The 20,270-nt window shown below is 37.8% G+C and overlaps 1 protein-coding gene across 2 annotated transcripts; it reads left to right on the top strand.

The window, feature by feature from the left end:
- Positions 1 to 1,690: 1,690 nt before the first annotated feature.
- Positions 1,691 to 18,342, top strand: ldlra (low density lipoprotein receptor a). Of its 2 annotated transcripts, none has more exons than XM_036590165.1 (18): positions 1,691 to 1,956; positions 6,449 to 6,571; positions 7,470 to 7,592; positions 7,709 to 8,092; positions 9,018 to 9,140; positions 9,262 to 9,384; positions 9,502 to 9,621; positions 10,387 to 10,512; positions 10,626 to 10,797; positions 11,288 to 11,515; positions 11,628 to 11,746; positions 11,892 to 12,031; positions 12,916 to 13,057; positions 13,816 to 13,959; positions 14,128 to 14,328; positions 15,287 to 15,364; positions 15,510 to 15,673; positions 16,019 to 18,342. In XM_036590165.1, the coding sequence occupies exons 1-18, from the start codon at positions 1,899 to 1,901 to the stop codon at positions 16,049 to 16,051; spliced, it is 2,601 nt and encodes an 866-aa protein (XP_036446058.1). In that variant the 5' UTR covers positions 1,691 to 1,898; the 3' UTR covers positions 16,052 to 18,342. The 2 variants fall into 2 exon arrangements, with proteins under 2 accessions (XP_036446058.1, XP_036446057.1); XM_036590164.1 differs by having other exon boundaries at positions 14,128 to 14,334.
- The last annotated feature ends 1,928 nt before the right edge of the window (positions 18,343 to 20,270 follow it).

The following is a 20,270-nucleotide window of genomic DNA, read 5'->3' as shown; positions in this document are numbered from 1 at the left end:
ACAAATTTAAGGTATCCAATTGGACCTTAAAAAACACTGTTGTTTGTATCTTTAGAGATTACAATTACCTAGACAGTACCCTTTTCTCTAACAGTCTACATTAGATTAGATTTCCTGTCATGTCACAATTTACACAGTATACATTTTTTGTGAAAGCTCCCAACAACACTTTAAAATAATAATAATAATAATAATAATAATAATAATAACAAAAAAAGAAGATGAGGAAGAAGGAGAACAATGCTAGATCAAATACCCATGATGCCTCCTCCTCACTTGTTTTTGTGGCGAAACATGTATGTTTTGCAAAGTGCTCAGCGTTTTATTGGAGAGCATGTGCTGAAAGCTGGATGTAAATGTATGGGAGGCACTCAGTTTGTTATTAATTTGTTCATCTCTGATCAATATGGGCTTCCCACAGCAGAGGTGAACAAATACGTTACGCAGGTACAAAGGGGCAGTGTGTACAAATATTATGCATCCTGACCTGACATGTTTTCTTGATAAGTTGGAGAGGAGTGATGAAATTCTCACTTCTTATTAGAGTCTTTTTGGAGTGACGTAGAAATCTAATGACTTTGATCTGTTCCTGCATGTTTGTTGTGAAGTGTTGCTACATTCACAGAAATGTTATAGTAAGCTAAGACTAAAATTAGGACGTAAAACAATGTTTTGGTAACTCAGTGTCCTTGTTCAAGAAGACTCTGTTCTTACGATGTTTTCAAGCCACTGAAGAGATTGGACACATATGAAGAATCAAACATTAGGACTCTAAGTGGTAGTTGTCTTACTTGTAGGCCTAAAATATGTATTTGTATGACCTGGGTGATGCCCTTTTTTCTAAGAAATGTCTTTGTTTTCCTTATCATTAATGGTCATGTGTTGTTTGTCACTGTAGTAACTCTGGCCTTAGGATCATAAAACCTCAACTATGTTTCCCAGATAAATTCTACTGATAACTGAAATAAATAGGATAATACGGTGTCTAGTATGTTTATGACTTTGGGCTTCTGTTTTCCTTCGTTCAACAGAGTAGGCACTTCAAGCCAAGGACGCTAGGCTGAGATGCCATTAAATGTGGTATATCAGTGCTTAGATATGATTTAGAGACCATTACAGTACTTTAAGAAGGTGATTAGAAAACATTTTTCCTCTGCTGAGCAGGAAGATTTGTGATCATAGCTATTGCTATCATTTAATTCATGAACATGTCGTAATTAATTAAAAAAGATGCTTCTTCATGGTTTCTTTAGTAAAGGGAATGATAATAGCAGAACGCTTTTTGGTGCTATATAGAACCATTTTTCAAAAAGGTTCTATATAGAACCATATACAACACATTCTTGATCAATCTGAAGAACAATTTCACCATACAAAGAACTATTTAAGCATAAAGTGGTTCTATATAGAACTCATGGTTCTAAACAGAACCATTCTCCTTACTAAAGAACCCTGTTTCAAACTAATTTGATTTGATCAGATTGTCCTTCTTTTTCTACCCAGCACAGAGGAGAAAGTGCAGGTGTGTGGGCGCTCCTCGTCCTTGTCTCCATCCTCCACACCTTTCCAGAAACGCTTTTGGAGGGAAAGTGTGGCTTCACTGTGTGGGTGTTCCTCAAGCCCCGCCCCCTCACACCACCCAGCGACCAGGCCCCGCCCACTTCACAAACCCATTCAAATTGAACTGGTTCATCATAAACACAAAGTTTTTCACCGGCGCTGGCGAGCAGCCTCACAGACCCTCTTCAGTCTCCACAAAAGTCACGTTGGAATAGTTTTGTTCAGCCTAAAAATTGAACGAAAGTGGTTTAAAAGCGTTGTAGGGTTAATAGAGTCCCGGTAAAAACAGTCTTCACAACACCAGGAGCAACGCGCTGCTGACACTTCGGTCTGAAGATATGGGAAAGGCGTTATTTCTACTCTTCGTGGTATTTGTATTATCTCCTGTTCAAACAGGTAAGAGCCAGCAGGCTGTGACTATTTACATATATATTTTGGTCTATATAGAACAAAATATACTTGACGTTTTAAGTTTTCATTAAACTAACTTTAGCTCGCAGAAAAAAACGAAAAAGAAGAAGAAAAAAGACGGTAAATTTGTGTGAAATTTGTTAGCTCATTAACCTAGCTATCTTTGCAGGGAAACCAGTACAGAAGTAATGGGTGTTTTTTTATAGATAACAGCTGCAGGAACAGGTTTAGGTGTCTTGACACTTTTGGCAAAAGCTCATTTATCTGTTAAGCCACTGCTAAACTGCAAAAGGTTTCTATTGCATCACTCGGCAGCATCCTCCCATTCACTGTTATAGGCTATAGGCCAGTGGAGGCTGCCTGAGTACAGGAGCTCCACAGCTCTCTCGCCCCCTAACGCTTTTCCTGGAACTGTTCAGTCTCTGTCTGTGAGCGGGGCCGCATGGCTTTGTCTAAGTGTGACACCACAAACGTGTCGAGACTGGCCTCCTCTTCCCTGATTTATTCACCGTAACAGAGAGGCCTCTTCCCCTGTCTCCATAAAGCAGGAAAGGTACTCCTGTACACAGTACAGACTGTCCATTGGTTTAACACCGGTTTTTGGTACCAGTGTATCTACTGTATGGTTCCACTCACTGTCGGAGACTGCTGTGGAAATGTTAATTTAAATGTTACATAGCCAGTGGTCAGAGCCAAATTAAGATCCTGTGGTTCCCCTGGGCATTAGGTCTATAGTACCCTATCCCCACGAACCCACTGATAATAACCCAAGGTCATTTGCATGAAAGGTCTTGGTTTTACAGAAAAATTATATTGATTTTTATTGAAACAAAAACAACAAAAAAAATCTAATCTGAACCAGAGTAAACTCTTCAGCTAAGACCTTGTTGAGGTCTGTCAGGTATCACTATACAAAATAAGATGCTAAAATGATCCTATCTATGTTTTACCCACATCTGCCAAATTTACACAACAGTGATGCTGGATGTTTATGGCTAGATTGTCAGGCTGGCTGTCGTGGTCAAAAAGGGTTAACAGATTCAAATAATTTGAAACCATGCACTTTTTTGGAGCAACCTTTTGGTGCCCCTGGGCGGGCACCCAGGGCACCCATATGGTAGATGTTGCTACTTTTGATGGTCATCTGGTGCTTCTTGGATGTTTTCCTTATGTCCTGGACTGATCTGAGGACAGCTGGGTTGAAAATGTTCAAGTCACTTTTTGTAATCCAGCCTGTTCTTGCCTTCAGTGATAGATAAGTGCTCTGTATGCCGTTGACTGGAATGCAGGGTGGGGCATTTCTGAAGCTTTGGATTGTCTTTGTTATTAGGGGTGGACGGTATGGCAACAACATCACAATACTTTAGTATTTTCATGCCACACGATATGTAACATGATATTTAGTCTTTCTGAGGATTAATAGGTTGGAACAGACAAAAAAGAATCAGTAGTGGCACGTTTTAAAAATACCATCAAAACTATGAAGACAATGATTTTCATTCGTTCAGTGCTCCATTTACTGCGCTAAATCTAAATACACAGGCTTGATTATGCTCTCTTTGTGATGAAACATTGTAGATTGTGTTGTCTAAGGTATCTCTCCATGAGAATGTAGCCTTGCCTGAGTGGATTTCAGACGCATAGATGTTATGTATTAATGGCCACTGATGGATCGATTAAACACACTGAAGCTCTTTTGCATGACGCTTCTGCTTTACTTGCTGAGTTAATGTGTAAGTGATGTCAGAGAGACTCTGGCTTCTTGCCCACAGTCTCTTTTTAGGTAAATGCTTCAGTAAAATGGTAATTTAATTAGTTGTCACCGAGCATGTGTTATGATCTGCCATAAAGTCGATGTTAAAACAGTCTTGCTGGTGTGAAGCTTTCCTCTCCTGAGAGCAGATGAAAATAAAGGATTTTTACTCTTGGCTGGAGTGTAGCCTTCTGTCAGTTACACTGTAGTTTCCTCAGAGAAAGATATACTATCCCTGAAGATTTCTCCTCATGTTTTTCTTCTCTTGACTGCTTTACTTTGTACAAACCCAAAGATTTTGTGGTTCCAAGAATAGACTGTTTTGATTGTAAATCATAGAGAAAATAGCACAGAAGACTTGACATGGACAGGTTTTGAAAACCAGGCAGTTGGGATGGCTACTTAGGCAGTCTTCATATAACTCTGTTAGCTCTGCAGAGGTGATAAATGACACTGTCATTCAAAAGAAAACCTCTAACTCTGATTTTTTTTACACCATTTGGAAATTCCTGCTGTCCTTTATATTGTATGAATGATGAATGGACCAGTAAAAGCTTTGAAAAGCAAATCATTCAAGGCTTTTGAGTTATACTAACATATTATTCATTCTTATTTATACTTATTACTTATTCATTCTTATTCATACTTTCACTGGTCATTTTGGATAGTATATATATTTGTGTTTTTCATGTCAAGACCCCTGGTTCCTGTCACCATCACTGTAAAGAAATCTGTGTTGGCACGTTTCTCTACATTTCAAATCAAAACTCAGAATGATTTTGTTTAGATCTCCAATCATTGAATTAAACAGAAATTTTGAAAAATCTGTGGAATTCACCTTTAACATTGTTTTAGGCTATGTAGAATTCATACTGGCACACAGTGTACAAAATCTGACTGTCCCTTAAACATTGATAAGACATGACAGAAAATCAATACTAATCAATTACGCATATGTCTCTCTCCACAGATGTGTTTTAGTAGTTTGATCATACGTTGGTTCCAGTTAGCCTAATCGTCAAAAAGTGGTGTGATCCATTAGCCCCACCTCCTCAGTTCCTATCAGAAACAGGTGACCATGTCACTGACCGTACTGTCAGAAGGCACATCCCAAAGCTCCCCTGGCGCTTGTACGAATTACAGACGGTAATTTGCTCAGCTGAGTGAGAGTTGAGGGTTGAGTCTTTATTTACTGAACAAGCAGACTGAGGTCGTTTCAAGGAGATTTAATAGACTGCAATTACAGTGTGGTTGAGGGTTGTTTATGCCAGCTATGGTGGCAGGTTTCCCCTGTTTATCTCCAGTGTTTCAATACAGCTTTATTGTAGAACAGGATGCCACAAGAGTAGTTTCTTCTCAAAAAAGAGTAAATGATAATTGGTGATGAAAAACATTATCATCAGTGTTTTCCCAGCATAAAGCATTGGTGTGCCTTCCCAGCATAAACAATACAGATTAGATTAAATAAGATTATCACAACACAATTCACACAATATAAATAGTGAGTAAAATTGTTATGTAGGTAACACCATAAAACGTTTTTTTTTTGTTTACCCTTTTAAATCCCAGGCTTATAACATACTAAAGCTTATTCAGTAACTTTAGGGACTTCAGTGCAAACTGGCTGAGCTATTCTTGAAATATAGAAGTGTGTAATAAAACTTTGGGCCTGCCGGTGGACCCTGGCCAATTAAGGGGTTAATATTAATATATTAATTTAATAAATAAAGATTTTTGTCAAAAAGTAGTATTACTGAATCAGGAGAAAAACACACCAACATATTGTGTCTGTGTGCTGCTACGAGTCACTCTGTACTAATAATTCAGTCAGATTTGGAGGGAGTTTTTTGGACAACGTTGTGCGTCTTTACGTGTTAGCACTACATGCACAGGCTCAAAAAAAGGATCCACATGTGTTCTCAGATTCCCCAAATCTTACAAAGTGTAGCTTTAAAAGTTTTAATTAAAAAAAATAAATAAAAAAATAAATAATAGTGAAAAAAGTATGAAAACTGATTTTATCTGCATGCTTCTAACAAGACTACCATAGTAAATAAATAATTTTAAATTAATAATGCAACATCAAATACTGCATCTAAGAATAACTGCTGTTTCTATAGTGATAACAATAATAGTAAGTAAAATAAGATGGCAGTAACTGTGCAGCAAATAACACACTGTTTATTACAGTTAGCATGTAACTGTAATGTTACACACCCTAATTTCTTCTCCTACCACAAAACAGGACAAACCTGATGCAACCTTTCCACACTGATCAAACCAGTTATAATAAGACACTATCTTTCCCTACCGCTCTGAAATTCAATAGGCTTCCTGTCAGATTTTGTATTTGTGTGTGTTCATGATTCATGCTGGTTTTGAAGGATGATGAGGTAACAGGGTTCAACCGTTCAACTAACTAACTGCTTTTAACGGTCGGTTCCTGATCTGTTGGAAGCTGGCACGCAATAACGAGGATGACTGTATGTTTGATGTGTTCATCTCCTTGCGTTTTTCTGTTTGGGAACGCTTGCTAAATGTGTGCTAAAGGCTAGTTATCTGTACTTTCAGTCCTTTCAGTTCTGGCTTTCTGTCCTGATCCCACATTAGATCACACTGACGTTATTGTTGCCACAGTGTTCCGATAATCTGTGACAAGGCACTGGTTGAAAAACTCTGTGTGAGACAATTAAAACGAATATTAAATGTGCACATATTCTGCAGATGCTGCTGCATGTGACTCCAGGAATTTCCAGTGTGGCAATGGGAAGTGTATTACAATGAGGTGGATGTGTGACGGTACAGATGACTGTGGTGATGGCACTGATGAGCTCCCTGCTGCCTGCTGTGAGTATGTCTTTACATGCAAAAGACCCCATTAAAGGATCAGTTGTCACAAATATTGCTAGAGTAATATTTCAATTAAAAAATCACCTTTGCACAGATTTCCCCTTTACCCCAAATATCGTCACTCAGCAGGCATGTTAGGTGTCCTAAACTTGCCTCTTTAGGTTTCCACTATAGCTATGAAGTAAAAAACAGCCTGTTTAATTCTTAAAGCTAAAGAGAGGTTGGTAAATGATGATGTAAAAGGAATTACAAGTGTTTTTGGTACACAAAAACATACAAATGTTATAAGTTAAACTCGGGGAAAAAAACAAATACAAGAAGAATGAGGAAATGGACCCTTTAATTACCACATAAATAACTGCTAATAATAATTTAATCATTGTATGCAGTTATTAAAGCCTAAAGATGGCAAATTGACTGATTGTGTATCTTGCTTTCCAGCTGTCAATACTTAGTAGCCCCCAACAGGAACAGCTCAAGCTCAAATTAACAAATACTACTCACCGCTGCCTTCTGAAAATGTTACAGCGACGAGTCAGAAGCTAGAACCTTGGTTGTTTTCGAAAGATGCAGACATGCTTTAATAAATGTGGTTTCTGCTTTCTTATATTTACACTAATTTGCCTCAATTCATCTTGAGCACCCAGTTCACATTGCTGTGACATAAACATGCGATTGTGGAACTGTGGGTAATAATTGCAATCAGCTCAAATAATTGCCTTGAGGTGATTATGTAATAATTGTGACAGAACTACTATCGCTTTAACATCTAGAAGTGTGACACACTCTGCTTTTGTTAATACTGAGTAGTGCTGTGAGATGCCACATGCTCCAATGTTAAGTGTTAAACAAGTACATCTTAATCTCAGTCTGTATTCTGTCATTTCCCTCTCAGTGTCAAAGACATGCAGGCCGAGCGAGTTCAGCTGTGGTGGACGACTAAACCAATGTGTGCCTAACAGCTGGAAATGTGATGGCAATGCAGACTGTGAGAACGGTGCAGATGAGGCTAGCTGTGGTGAGCAGCATTTGACAATATCCTGCATTAGAACAGCTAATTATTATAACATATAAATAATGAGGGTCTGTGCCGTTGGACTTAGTATGTCTAAATGTACTACACTCTTCTTACAGGTCCCAGACAGTGTCTCAGTGCTGAATTCCGCTGTGCCAATGGCCAGTGTGTGTCTCGTGCATTTGTGTGTGACGAAGAGGCAGACTGTGATGATGGCAGCGATGAAGTTCACTGCCTGCCCAGCACCTGCGGCTCATCTTCCTTCCGCTGCAACAACTCAGCGTGTCTTCCTCGCCTGTGGGCCTGTGACGGAGATATGGACTGTCCTGATGGTTCGGATGAGTGGCCGCAGAACTGTGGAGTCCGGCCTTCAGTACCTCCCAGCAGGAGTAGACCCTGCTCCATTCTGGAGTTCCACTGTGGCAGTGGAGAATGCATCCACAGCAGCTGGAGATGCGACGGAGAGGCTGACTGTCTGGATCGATCAGATGAGAAAAACTGCTGTAAGTCATAATTCCTAAAAGATCTTTTAACTAGTGTATGATCAATGTAAAATATTTTGCGATACTGATTTTAAGGAGGTTAAAATTCTAATTTTCATAATATCGGCCAGTACAATTTAAAGTCATCAAAAATTAACCCCTTAACAAGTTTTATTACACACTTCTATTACCTAAGAATATCTAAATAGTAAATATCAAATAGTTTGCTTTGAAGTCCCTGTAGTTACTGAATAATCAGCCTTTGTATGAAATAAACCTGGAATGTTAATCACCATTAATTAGTTAAACAGTGCTTTACTAACTGACATGATTGGAGGCTGTCACTTGAATTGTCAGATATGATTAGCAGTCAACTGTCACATTTCTTAAACTCAAGCTTCCCAGAATTATTTGTCATTGTGTTGGTTTCTGTTGGCTTTTATTTTTCATGAGTTATCGCCATAGGAAAGCTTTTTTTGGTGATTCTCAGCCATTAAATCCTCAAAAGCAAATGGTTCATCCTATGCAAGAGGTGTCTTTTCATTACAATATAAATCAAGCCCTTAAATATTGTCCGAATTTTTACAGATACTGATAAATCTGTAGCACCCCAATATTGACTGACATCTGTCGTCCAATATATTCGCTGGGCCCTATTGTAACCCTTAAACTCTAAGAACCTTTTAGCAGCCTCAGGCTATCTTTCCTCACTACATGCACAATATATGCTCCAGATGCTCCAGTTACATTTTGGTCAAAAATAACACGGATAAATCTTCTACCACATCAAGGATTCACTAATGTGTTTTAATGTATTTTAAAGCTACACTATGTAAGATTTTTTGTTAAAATGAAATGAAATAGCATTATTGAATCAGGGGGAAAAAGAAAACGGTAAAGTATGGTATGTTGAAAGATGCTTAAGTAACTTGTATTCTTTGAACAGCTTTATCCACATGCCGACCAGATGAGTTTCAGTGTGGTGATGGATCATGTGTTCATGGCAGCCGCCAGTGCAATCAGGTCTATGACTGTAAAGACATGACTGATGAACTGGGTTGTGTCAATGGTGAGTTGTGTCAGTGTGTGTTAATAACTATTCTTTTTAAATGAGCTCTGTAATTGCAGCTGCAGTACAAGCACAGTAGGTAAAATAGCCTTCCTTGACATTTATTACCTATTTTTTTCAGCATCCCATTGCGAAGCTCCATCCAAGTTTAAATGCCGCAGCGGTGAATGTATTAGCATGGACAAAGTTTGCAACAAGCAGCGTGACTGTAGGGACTGGTCTGATGAACCACTGCGTGAGTGTGGTAAGTACAAAAGTAACTAAACATGAAAAGCATTGCAGTTTAGATCCCTTTCTTTAGACCTAAAATTTCTTTAGGATTTGGTTTTTCAGTGTATAACCATGACTTTCAAACCAACAGATTCTAACGAGTGTCTGTACAACAATGGTGGCTGCTCTCATATCTGTAACGACCTAAAGATTGGCTACGAGTGCTTGTGCTCCAGTGGATTCCGCTTAGTGGACAAGAAGCACTGTGAAGGTGAGATAATGATGATGCAGAAATAGATAAAGAAAGCAAAGTAGCTTTCATGCCAAAACATGACATATGAGATTCCTGGCTGAAGCTTCTGTTTAAACGGTGGTTTATATCAATTTCCAGTGCTGGAGACAGATAGCAGTCCAAACTCAAATTTGATCCATATATTAAATTTGCTATAATCTACTAGAAACGGTCTGTAGGTTCAGTGGTGGAAGTCATAAGTTGTCTGTAAATTATGTGCAACCCAGCTAGGATGTAAGAATTACCTACTTTATGTACAATTTACTATACATGGCAAGTTACTTTAATAGATAGCACATTTTATAGCATGTTCATAATAATAAAATAAAGGAAAAACTCTGTTCTTTAAAAGTTATTCCTTTACAACTATTCTTATCAAACCTTCAGAAATTGTACACTGCTGTCTTTTCTTGTTAGTCCTTGACATTATTCAGAGGATACAAATATGACATGAGGTTTATGGCCTTGTTATGTCAACTCAGTATTGTAATGGGTGCAAAAAGGAAAAAAAAAATTCATAAGTATTTGAGCTTCGAACATATGTAAAATTCAGCTTCATCACAAAATCTCATTTATATTTCAGGGCGATTACACCTGTATTGAGTAAGCAAAAGGATGGTTCAACTGATTCTGGTTCAGCCTAACATGACATGTCTTTCTTTACGCTACACTGACATTTGATGGCCACTTATATACTATATATATTATAATATAAGAGTCTGATTTATAATTTTCCCCACACAGACATTGACGAATGTGCTAATCCAGACACTTGCAGCCAAATCTGTGTAAACCAGGTGGGCAGCTACAAGTGTGAGTGTGAGGAAGGCTACCAGTTAGACCCAGCAACCAAAGCCTGCAAAGCTATTGGTGTGTATTAAAAGTCAGAAGTGCACTTACTTTAAAGTATTGTTTATTTCAGATGGCTTTATTACTCCTTCTTCTTTCTCTCCTTATCCTCCTGTTCTGTTTATTGTGTTCAGGAACTATAGCCTACCTGTTCTTCACCAACCGCCATGAGGTGAGAAAGATGACTCTGGATCGCAGTGAATACACACGTGTCATTTCTCGCCTGAAGAACGTAGTTGCACTGGACGTGAACATTGCCACCAAGGAGATCTTCTGGTGTGACCTGTCTCTTAAAAAGATTTACAGGTATTAAGAAAGCCCTTTTTACCTATGTGGATTCTCTCATAGCAAATACTGACCTTCTCTTTATATCTCTATATATGTTCTCTATATCCAGTATGACAAACAGTTTTGAATGTTGACACTTTGTTGCATTTCTAACAGGCAATTTTTGTGGTTTTGACTTGCACTCTAGTAAAAATAACATGTGGATATGAAATGAAATGTTGACAAGGGGGCAGAGTGCATAATATTTATTATAAAGGGTATAAGGGTAGTGAATGATAATACTGAATGATATAGGAATCACAGACTTTTTATATGTGGGCCCCCATTCCAGTGTCCAAAAGTAGCTGGACATATCTTAAAAATAAATGGTCATATTTGGTATTTGGTTGCAAGTCCTTTGCAGCTGATGACTGGCTGAAGTTTCTGACCCAGAGACATCAAGAGATACTAGATACAAATCCAATCGTGCCACTGTCTAATCACTTCCAGACTGCTGTGTTTTTCCTAGAGCTCCCATGGACTCAGCATCAGACTCCTCCCAGCACAGTGTTGTTATTGGCAGTGGCGTGGAAGCACCTGAGGGGATCGCTATAGACTGGATCCATGGTAACATCTACTGGACAGACAGTATTCGTGGCACAATCTCTGTAGCAACAGCTGATGGGAAGAAGCATAAGACACTGTTTGCAAAAGACCTGGCCAAGCCAAGAGCAATTGTGGTTGACCCAATTAAGAAGTAAGTCATGTTCCAAGGTTGACGTTAACACTAATTAGAAGTGTCTGAATACTAATGCATACTGACCACTTTACCTAGTCTTGTAACACAAGGTCTGTGTTGTATTTTCTAGCTTTGTATACTGGACAGACTGGGGAACACCAGCTAAGATTGAGAGGGGTGGATTGAATGGAGTTGACCGCAGTGCACTAGTGACTGATAACATTATCTGGCCCAATGGGATAACTCTGGGTAAGAACCTGTCAGTCTGCTTCATTGTCCTTTAGTGACAGGTGTCTTGAATGGCTGTATTGAAATCTTTCCTCATAGAGCTTTGTGAGTCAGTGTGTTGGATCAGTTTGGTTTGACCTGTTTTCCTGTCCTCTCCTCTGTTCAGATCTGTTGAACCAGCGCCTGTACTGGGTGGACTCCAAACTGCACACTCTCTCCAGCATTGATGTACAGGGCGGCAGTCGCCGTACACTCATTATAGACCATGGCAGATTGGCCCACCCACTGAGCGTCACTGTTTTTGAGGTGAGCACACCTTTTAGAAGCCCATTCAAAGTCCAAATTACCCTTAGAAGTCTACAGTTAGTACTTTTGCTTTGCGAAAGATTTAATTTACATTACGTGGTTATTCATATGTAGTTACGTATTTTGTTAGTTAAGTAATGAATGAAACTGCTGAAAAAATGATATCCTATGAATGAAACTACTGAAAAAATGATATCCTAGCAAGTAAAAATATCTGAAATCTAGTCAAATTATCTAACATTTCTCATTATGAGATTGCTATAAGAATATTATCTAACTAGATTTTAGATGTTTATTACATGTTTTGTCTCAGTGATACACAAATTTTATCTTATATATAACTGTATTTTACTGTTGGCAGAAAATTTTGCTTGCTTAAGGTCATTTTGGTTGTTTCAAAATAGATTGCTTTCCACTGATAGAATAAAACCATTTCACTAGATAATAACAACAATTTCACTAGACTTAAAACAAGTAAAAATGTTTTTTGCAGTGTACATTTTAATTTAATTTGCATTCTTTGTTGTAATGTTTCACTTTATTGTTTCCACAAACCTGATGTTTTTCAATTTGTCAGAATAACAAAATGTGATGAAAATATACCAAATGGGTTTTCTTTCTGCAAAACAAGACAGTATTTGTACTTAGAACAACTGTCATCATAATCAAATAGATTTTTGTCACAAGCATAAATGTGGTGTTGATGGAAAGTTTAGAATCTACACTTTCAACAGAGTTTCTCCACTTGTTTTCAAATCTTGTATAATGTTCTGAAGTTGTAAGGGTCTGCATTGTGGATGTGTAAAAAGTAGAAGGTTTTAATACGCATTGGTGAAGCTTTGCAGAAATAGGGCACATTTCATAGATTCATTCCCTGTCTTCAGGAGAAAGTATTCTGGACTGATGTTAGCAACAATGCTATCCTGAGCGCAAACCGTGTGACAGGAGGAGACATCACAAAAGTGGCAGAGCACCTCTCATCTCCCGAGGACATTGTGCTGTTCCACAACCTCAAGCAACCCCGAGGTGTGTTGGCCAGGGGAAGGTTTTGGTAGGAGAAGGTTACAAGTTACAGTACTGTGCAAAAGTCAGAGACCACCCTTTATTTATTTAAATTTCAGTCAAAATGGCCGTAAAGTACACCAGAACCCCACCTCCTTGACCTCAACAGACCTTGAATGTGTTTATTAATTCTTGAGTTGTGAGAAGCAGAAAATGCAACAAAGACTGAACTTTGGAGGTGTGAAAAAATTTCCCTATAGATTTCTTTGAAAACCTGAAAGCAAGTTTCCTGAAAAAAGTGGAAGCTGTAATAAAGGCTCACACTAAATACTGAAAAACTTTTTATTCTATTTAGCTGAGGCTACTGTGTAATTTTCTGTGAAATATATGTTTCCTGTTTGTTTTCATAGCACAAAAAAATGAATAATTGTGACTTCAGCAGTTGTGGGCTTATTTACTTAATTAATTACTTAATGGCCGTTTTGATTGAAAATTAAATAAATAAAGGGTGGTCTCTGACTTTTGCGTAGTATTGTATATTTTAGTTTCATTACAGTTGATGTGTAATTGTGTAATTATTTAAATTACAAATTCAGTTCTATATATTAGTGTTCCATATAGTACTCTGGATTTTACAATGAGTACAGAGACAACCCTTTAGAAAGTGTATATTTCCTTAGCATTCAGTGTCCATTTAATGATACAGAAACAAAAACCATGAGCCTACCTCTTATGTACGGGTTTGCTCACCAGTCTTATTTCACACTGTTGTCTTCTTTCAGCTGTAAACTGGTGCATGGTTGGCAACGGCGGATGCGAGTTCCTGTGTTTGGCTGCCCCGCAAGTTAGCAGATTCTCACCAAAGTACACGTGTGCCTGCCCTGACAATATGATGCTGGACACGGATATGAGGAAATGTGTCCCTGGTAAGATCAACGTGCTATAATTATTTATAATATATTCTAGGATAAATGTTGAGAGTTTAATGTTAAAGTCAATGTCAAGCTTTGTTCAAGATACATTGTGCGCAGATAATCATTTAAGCACACATCATTTACATTCTTTTCTGTGTGCTGTATTTTTGTTTTGGACAGCTGTGCCAACAACAGTGCCACCAGTCCAGCCCAAGACTTCTGCTACAGCTCAGCCTAAAAAACCTACAACCACTGTACCTCCTACTACCAAAGCATCAGCTCTGAGCACCACCACTCCTATGCCTGTTCACACCCAGCCCAAAGATGGTGTTGCGGAAACCCTGTCAACCAACACTCCTTCTGAGGTGTCCACACAGACGAGTAAGGGTCAGTTTAAACTCAAATCAGATGTTTTTGGGTGCATGAGTGTGTCATTATAAAGTAGCAGGGATAGAGACTCTGTTTTACCTGAGTTGCACATTGACTGACTCACACCCTGACTCAGAGTTGCCCTTAATTGCCCGACAACTCAACTCAGTCTCTAGACTCACGGAATTTCAGCCTGAGAAAAGAAAACACATGAGCAAAACTTAACATGGTACATAAAACCTTTCACTTCTGACCTTAGGGGTGCATCTTTGCCTGTCAGTATTTACTGTGATGCCATTCTCTCATAGCTCACAGTGGTGTCAGGTTTGGTATAGCTTCAAATAACAAGCATTTTAAACTGAAATGGACATAGCCAAAGTGCTACATGCAATAAGGTTGTTTTAGCAGCTATCAGGATGTGAATGTTACAAGAATTTAATGAAAAACACCCAATAGGTTGGTTAGACAGTAGTTTGGATACTATGCTAGCTAGTATGTGAAAAATAGCGTTTGTTTATGGAATGTCTGTGTTTATCTTAATTGCTAAATACAGTTTGAGACTCAACTAAGGTTAATGACTAAAACTTTGAGAGTTGACTCACACCTCAAAGGCTCAAGACTTGACTCAGACTCACATCTCAGAGACTTGAGACTTAGCTTGAACTCGCATCTTAAAGACTCTGACTTTGCTTCAGACTTACCCCTCAGACCCTTGAGATTTCTCAAAATGGTGCATCTAAGACTTAAGTCTTAACTCAGATTTCCATAACGTACCTTGTTAACATCACTGTAAAGTAGCGTCTAATAAGTCATGATTGGAGGGACTTTGACAGTAATCCTGGTACATACCATTTCTGCGTTAATTCCACCTCGAATATAATTGTGCGAATTGGGAATATTTTACATGTTTCTTTGCAATGTAGAATATATATGCAGTCCTCTGAGGTTTGATATTGTTTTATTCTCTTAGATGACCACAGTGGTGTTGCTGCAGCCGTGAACAAGACATCTCCAACATCAGTTACTCTTTATATTGCATTGCCCTTGGGTCAGTATAACTAACTAAATGATACCACATTATCAATATCAAAGAGAAAGACTTTGACTGTCTCTATAAGGTCCTCAAATGCAGTTTAACTGATGTGAAATCCCCAGCACACTTCATAAGAAATTTTTTTTCATTTTTCATAAAGGCATGTTATGTCTTCTTGGAATTGGAGCTGTTTTGCTGTGGAGGACCTGGAAGCTGAAAAACACCAACAGCATTCACTTTGACAACCCAGTCTACCAGAAGACCACAGAGGACAAAGTTCACATATGCAGAAATTTCAACTCTGATGGCTACTCCTACCCACCTGTAAGGCACAAAATCACTCTTCACTTATTCATCAGCATAACATTTGCATCTCTAGCATCTCTTTTGGGAAGTCAGTTAGTATTTCCACTGGACATTTTTAGTATTACCTCCAAAAAACTCTTGAAATGGTTAGCAAAGTTTAATGTGACCGAATAGAGAGCTGTAACTAAATGACAGCTAAACTGCAAAAAGCAAGAATTTAATTTAATGCAATGCTCATCTTGATTGTTGACATATGACAGTGGTTCTCAATCCTGGTCTATGATGTGTTGGGCAGCGGTACTCCATGACTAGAAAGAAAGTGTAGTGCATGGCATCTCCTAATTGCTCTTTACTTTTTTCCAGCGGCAAATTGTCAGTCTTGAAGATGAGATATGAACTAATGTCAAGGCTAAGACTGGATACTGCTTCAAAACCAGAGGACTTCAGGGCTTGGAGACCCTCTTTTTCCATACAACCTCAGCAAACGGACATGTAGAGATTGGTGGAGAATGAAGAACACCAAACCACTTTGTTCCTGGCACAAAACAGGGTCATCCTTCTAGGAGCCCTAGAAGCTTCTAGTAAGCACAGAAAAACATAATAACCTCAAACAACGTCAACCTCTCTTGTAGTTAGCACGTTTGAGTGTCTGTCTTTTTTGACCTTTTGTAATTAGCTGTAAATCTTAGCTTCAATAATAATGTGCCTTGTGAAATTATTTTTTTAAGAATAATGAAATTATAGAGATGATTATGTTTTTAGTTTGTAACCAAAATCATGCAAATACACAATATTGTAAGGTAGATTTTTGTCAGCTGTGAGATACTGTAAATATATTTTTTGGGGGGTTTACTTTTTTCATGACTGGTGAGTGCTGTTTTCCATACTACAGCGATATAGCAGAACCTCAGGACTTCCAGCAAAAGCTTAATAAGTAGATTCACATTAAAGATAACCTTAGATGTAGTCTACTAAAGGAGTTTTGCTTAACCTTGATGATCAATAAACCAAAGTCTATGAAAAGCAAAAAAAAAAAAGATGATGCAAGGTAGTTTATGACGTGCTTTGAAACAGTTGGACACAAACCAGTGTCAATATGTTTTAACAGACAAGGTTCTATAAAGAAGGTTCTTAATGTTTTTTCTATGGCATCTTTCCAAAGAAGCCTAGAAGATGTCTAGTCTGTCACATAATTGCTCAAATAAGCGTTTTTTTTTTTTTCCAGTCTCTGCTTCTGATATCTTGTTCAGTGACTGTTAAAAGAGTAGCTATAAGCAGGGTTATCTTAGTGTGGAAGAGTGTGAGTTCAGTTTCTATCAGGGACGAAGAAATAACTAAAGGGTTAAAACATTGTTACTTGAAAGTTACAAGACAAAGTTATTGCTCATTTGAAGCTGTGTAAAGTATATAAATATTGTACAGATTCTTTGCTCTGCAGTTCTGGTGCGCTTCATAACTTCTCCAATAGTCATATGGTTGTGTGCAAAAGTTTGGGCACCTCTGGTCAAATAATTGAAGTGAAACTAAGTTAACACAGTCTCTACAGAGAACACACTTCTACACATTTTAATGCATGATTATTGTTTATTTGTTGCATTTAACATTTTTGGGAAAAGTAAAATGTAAACTAAAATGTAGCCTGTGCAAAAGCTATGGTACATTTTATATTTGCTGCTTTTTTAACGAAACAATTAAGTAAAAACTCTGCACTAAAATTAGCAGAAAATGCCATATTTAAGCTGTTTTTTATAGAGGATGTGTTAACTTACGTTCATGTAGAAAATCAACAAAATGGCTGTTCAAACTTTTGCATACAACTGTATCTGTCCTTCTTCAGATGGGATTCTTTTAGGTTCTTTTGTCTCAACAAATGACCTTTTGAACCACCAGCCTTCACAAATATGCAAACACAGTGATTTAGATACGTATGTGTTTTTCATAGCAGCTGGCTTTTTGGTCTGATTTTGGGTCACTGACAGTAAGAGGGAGAACGAGGTGTTTGCTTTTTCAACAAAGAGCAAAGATCAAAAGTGACAGGCAGAATTGGGCAGAAGGCTTTTTGACTGGCTTGCTGTAGGACCTAGTTTTAGAGAAGGATATTTATTCATGTTTTGTTTTCTACCATGCGGGACATTTATGAGGTGCTATGGATTGGTTTAGTAGACGAGGAACAGTGTAAGATAAAGTGCATTGTATCATTCTCCCATCACTGGTTAAAGTGAAGATGTGTGTAAATCTTTTATTTGTGTATGTAAATATACTTTCATGTCTTGTGATTATTGTTCCTAGTTTGTACATTTGAAGTTCTTTAATGTATATAAACTTTATTTATTGTAGAATCTACATGTCTTGATTGATATTTGGAATCTTGTGCATAATGTCTGATTAAAAGTGTGTAATAAAGTTCCCTACCTAAAGAATTCCGTAATAGAATCTAAAGTTATGAATGTGTTGTACCACTATGTGTGATGCTGTATATTCTGGCTGAAGTAGTTGTACACACAGTGCTCATGTATTAAACAGTCATGAACTGTTTTTTGGAACGTGACTCGTAGAACTTTTTTGTTAAAGTTTTAGAATATTTCTTACCATGTGCATATTGCTGACTTTAAAAATATAAATAAATGTTATTTTTCATTTGTCTTTCATTAGAGTTTGTATTATGTACAGTAAATGACACAATACTGTGATGTCTCAATACAATACATTTTCTGATACAGCAAAAATGAGTGCCTGAATATGTGCCTTCTGTTCATATATTAATTTTTGCACTATGCGCATAGCTTATATGCATAATGCATTAGGGGCATAATGCACACATTTATGTTCCCCACAGATATAAATTTGATTATTTAATACTATGTCCTCTGGTGTGTTGGAGTTTGAATGGCTTTTTAAATTTTTTTTTTGTTTTTTAATTAATTAACCATCATCTGTACCTGACCTCACTAAAGCTCTTATAACTGAATGGAATCAAATCCTCATAGCAATGTTCCATCTAGTGTAAATCCTTCCCAGAAGAGTAGGGGCTGTTACTGCAGCAAAAAGGGGGCAAACTCTATTAGTACCCTTATTTTCAAAAGATAACTCTGGATGAACAGATTCTAGGCAATTTTGGACATATAGAGTCAGTGTTGATAAATGATTGAAAAGGAGAATGTCCAAAAGATATTCTGTACATTCACTTTAGCTTTAACCTTTTATTCATCAAGTACAGGTACAAAACCAACATATACATTTTTTGTATTAATCTACATCATGTAAATATAACTTTTCAGCATTCAGTGTTTCAAAACTCAGTACAGATCCTGAGATACCCAGTCTAGACATATTTCTGAGGTTTATAGTTTACGGCAATACAGTTCTTTCTGGAAACCTCACTGTGTAAACAAAGCAAAAATGAATACCACAGGATCACTTTCAGGACATCAGGGCCCGTATTCACACAGCTTCTCAAAATGGGAGTGCCGATCTTAGATCAGATTCCTCTGTTATTTACTACGACTTTACTGACAGGAGCTCAACCCAAGTCAGCACTTCTACTCTGAGGTGCTTCATGAATATGGGCCCTGATTTTTAAATTGATCTGCTTTATTGGCTCCATATGGGCCTACAATTCTATTTCCTCCTGAGAAGCTGCTGAATCCATCACCACTGTGAGGCCCCTCATCAACTGTCATCTTTAAACCTTGAGCTTCTCAAGAATTTTAATGGCATCTGTAACTGTCAGAGATTAAGGGAAAGGTTGAGAGGCCATGTGTTAACCTGTGGGGTTATGACAAAACCTTGTTTTTCTCTTTCCTGCATGTTATGTTGGCTTCTGTCTGGTCCTGCAAAATTAAGTATTGTCTGGTTGGAGTCTGTTAGAGTAAATAACAGCATAAAACAATAGAAATAGAAACAGTTGTACTTCATTGAACTACAGTTATACTCCACTGAACTACAGTGAAATTCACTTAACCTCAGTTATACTCTACTGAACAAGTTACAGACCAGCTGAGGCCTTTCAATGAAAAATAGTACATGTAACATGTTTAGTAAAAATTATGTAAGCATGGTATGGCATTGTTTGATTGTATTTAAAATAAAGGGGTCAATGAAATGTAGATAAAGCAGTATGTCTTTTTAATGTAAAGGTTTACAAAACAAAACAGAACTCAGATAACTCAAAAAAGCATGGAATGGTTAATAATTTTTTTGGTTGGAGAGCCTTAGTTATACTTCACTGAACTACAGTTATAATCCACTGAACTACAGTGATACTCCATTTAACTGCAGGTGTGCTGTATGTAAATTGCAGTTACACTGCAGTTTGTGTGCTGTTCTTTTTTGCAAGGATAGTTTGGGACAAACAGTAATTATGTACCAGTTGGTGGAAAACAGCTGAAAGAAGCAATCAGGAGGCAAAGCTCCATCACTTGTATCTTACTTTCTCAAACAAATCTAGCCCACCAGATGACCCCCTGGTTCTAAACAGTCATGGAAAAAGGGGCCAACACTTAGATCTGGCCAATGAGAGGAGAGGATTTCTCTCAGCCAAGTTTGTTTTAGTCCAACGTGATTGGGCATGCGGCTCCACTTCAAATGGAGTGCTTATCTCAGCGTCACGTTTCTG

The sequence above is a fragment of the Colossoma macropomum genome, unplaced genomic scaffold (assembly GCF_904425465.1).
Source record: "Colossoma macropomum unplaced genomic scaffold, Colossoma_macropomum, whole genome shotgun sequence".
NCBI classification, from domain to species: Eukaryota; Metazoa; Chordata; class Actinopteri; order Characiformes; family Serrasalmidae; genus Colossoma; species Colossoma macropomum.
Note: the sequence above shows the minus strand (reverse complement) of the source record. Positions and strands in the feature narration are given on the sequence as shown.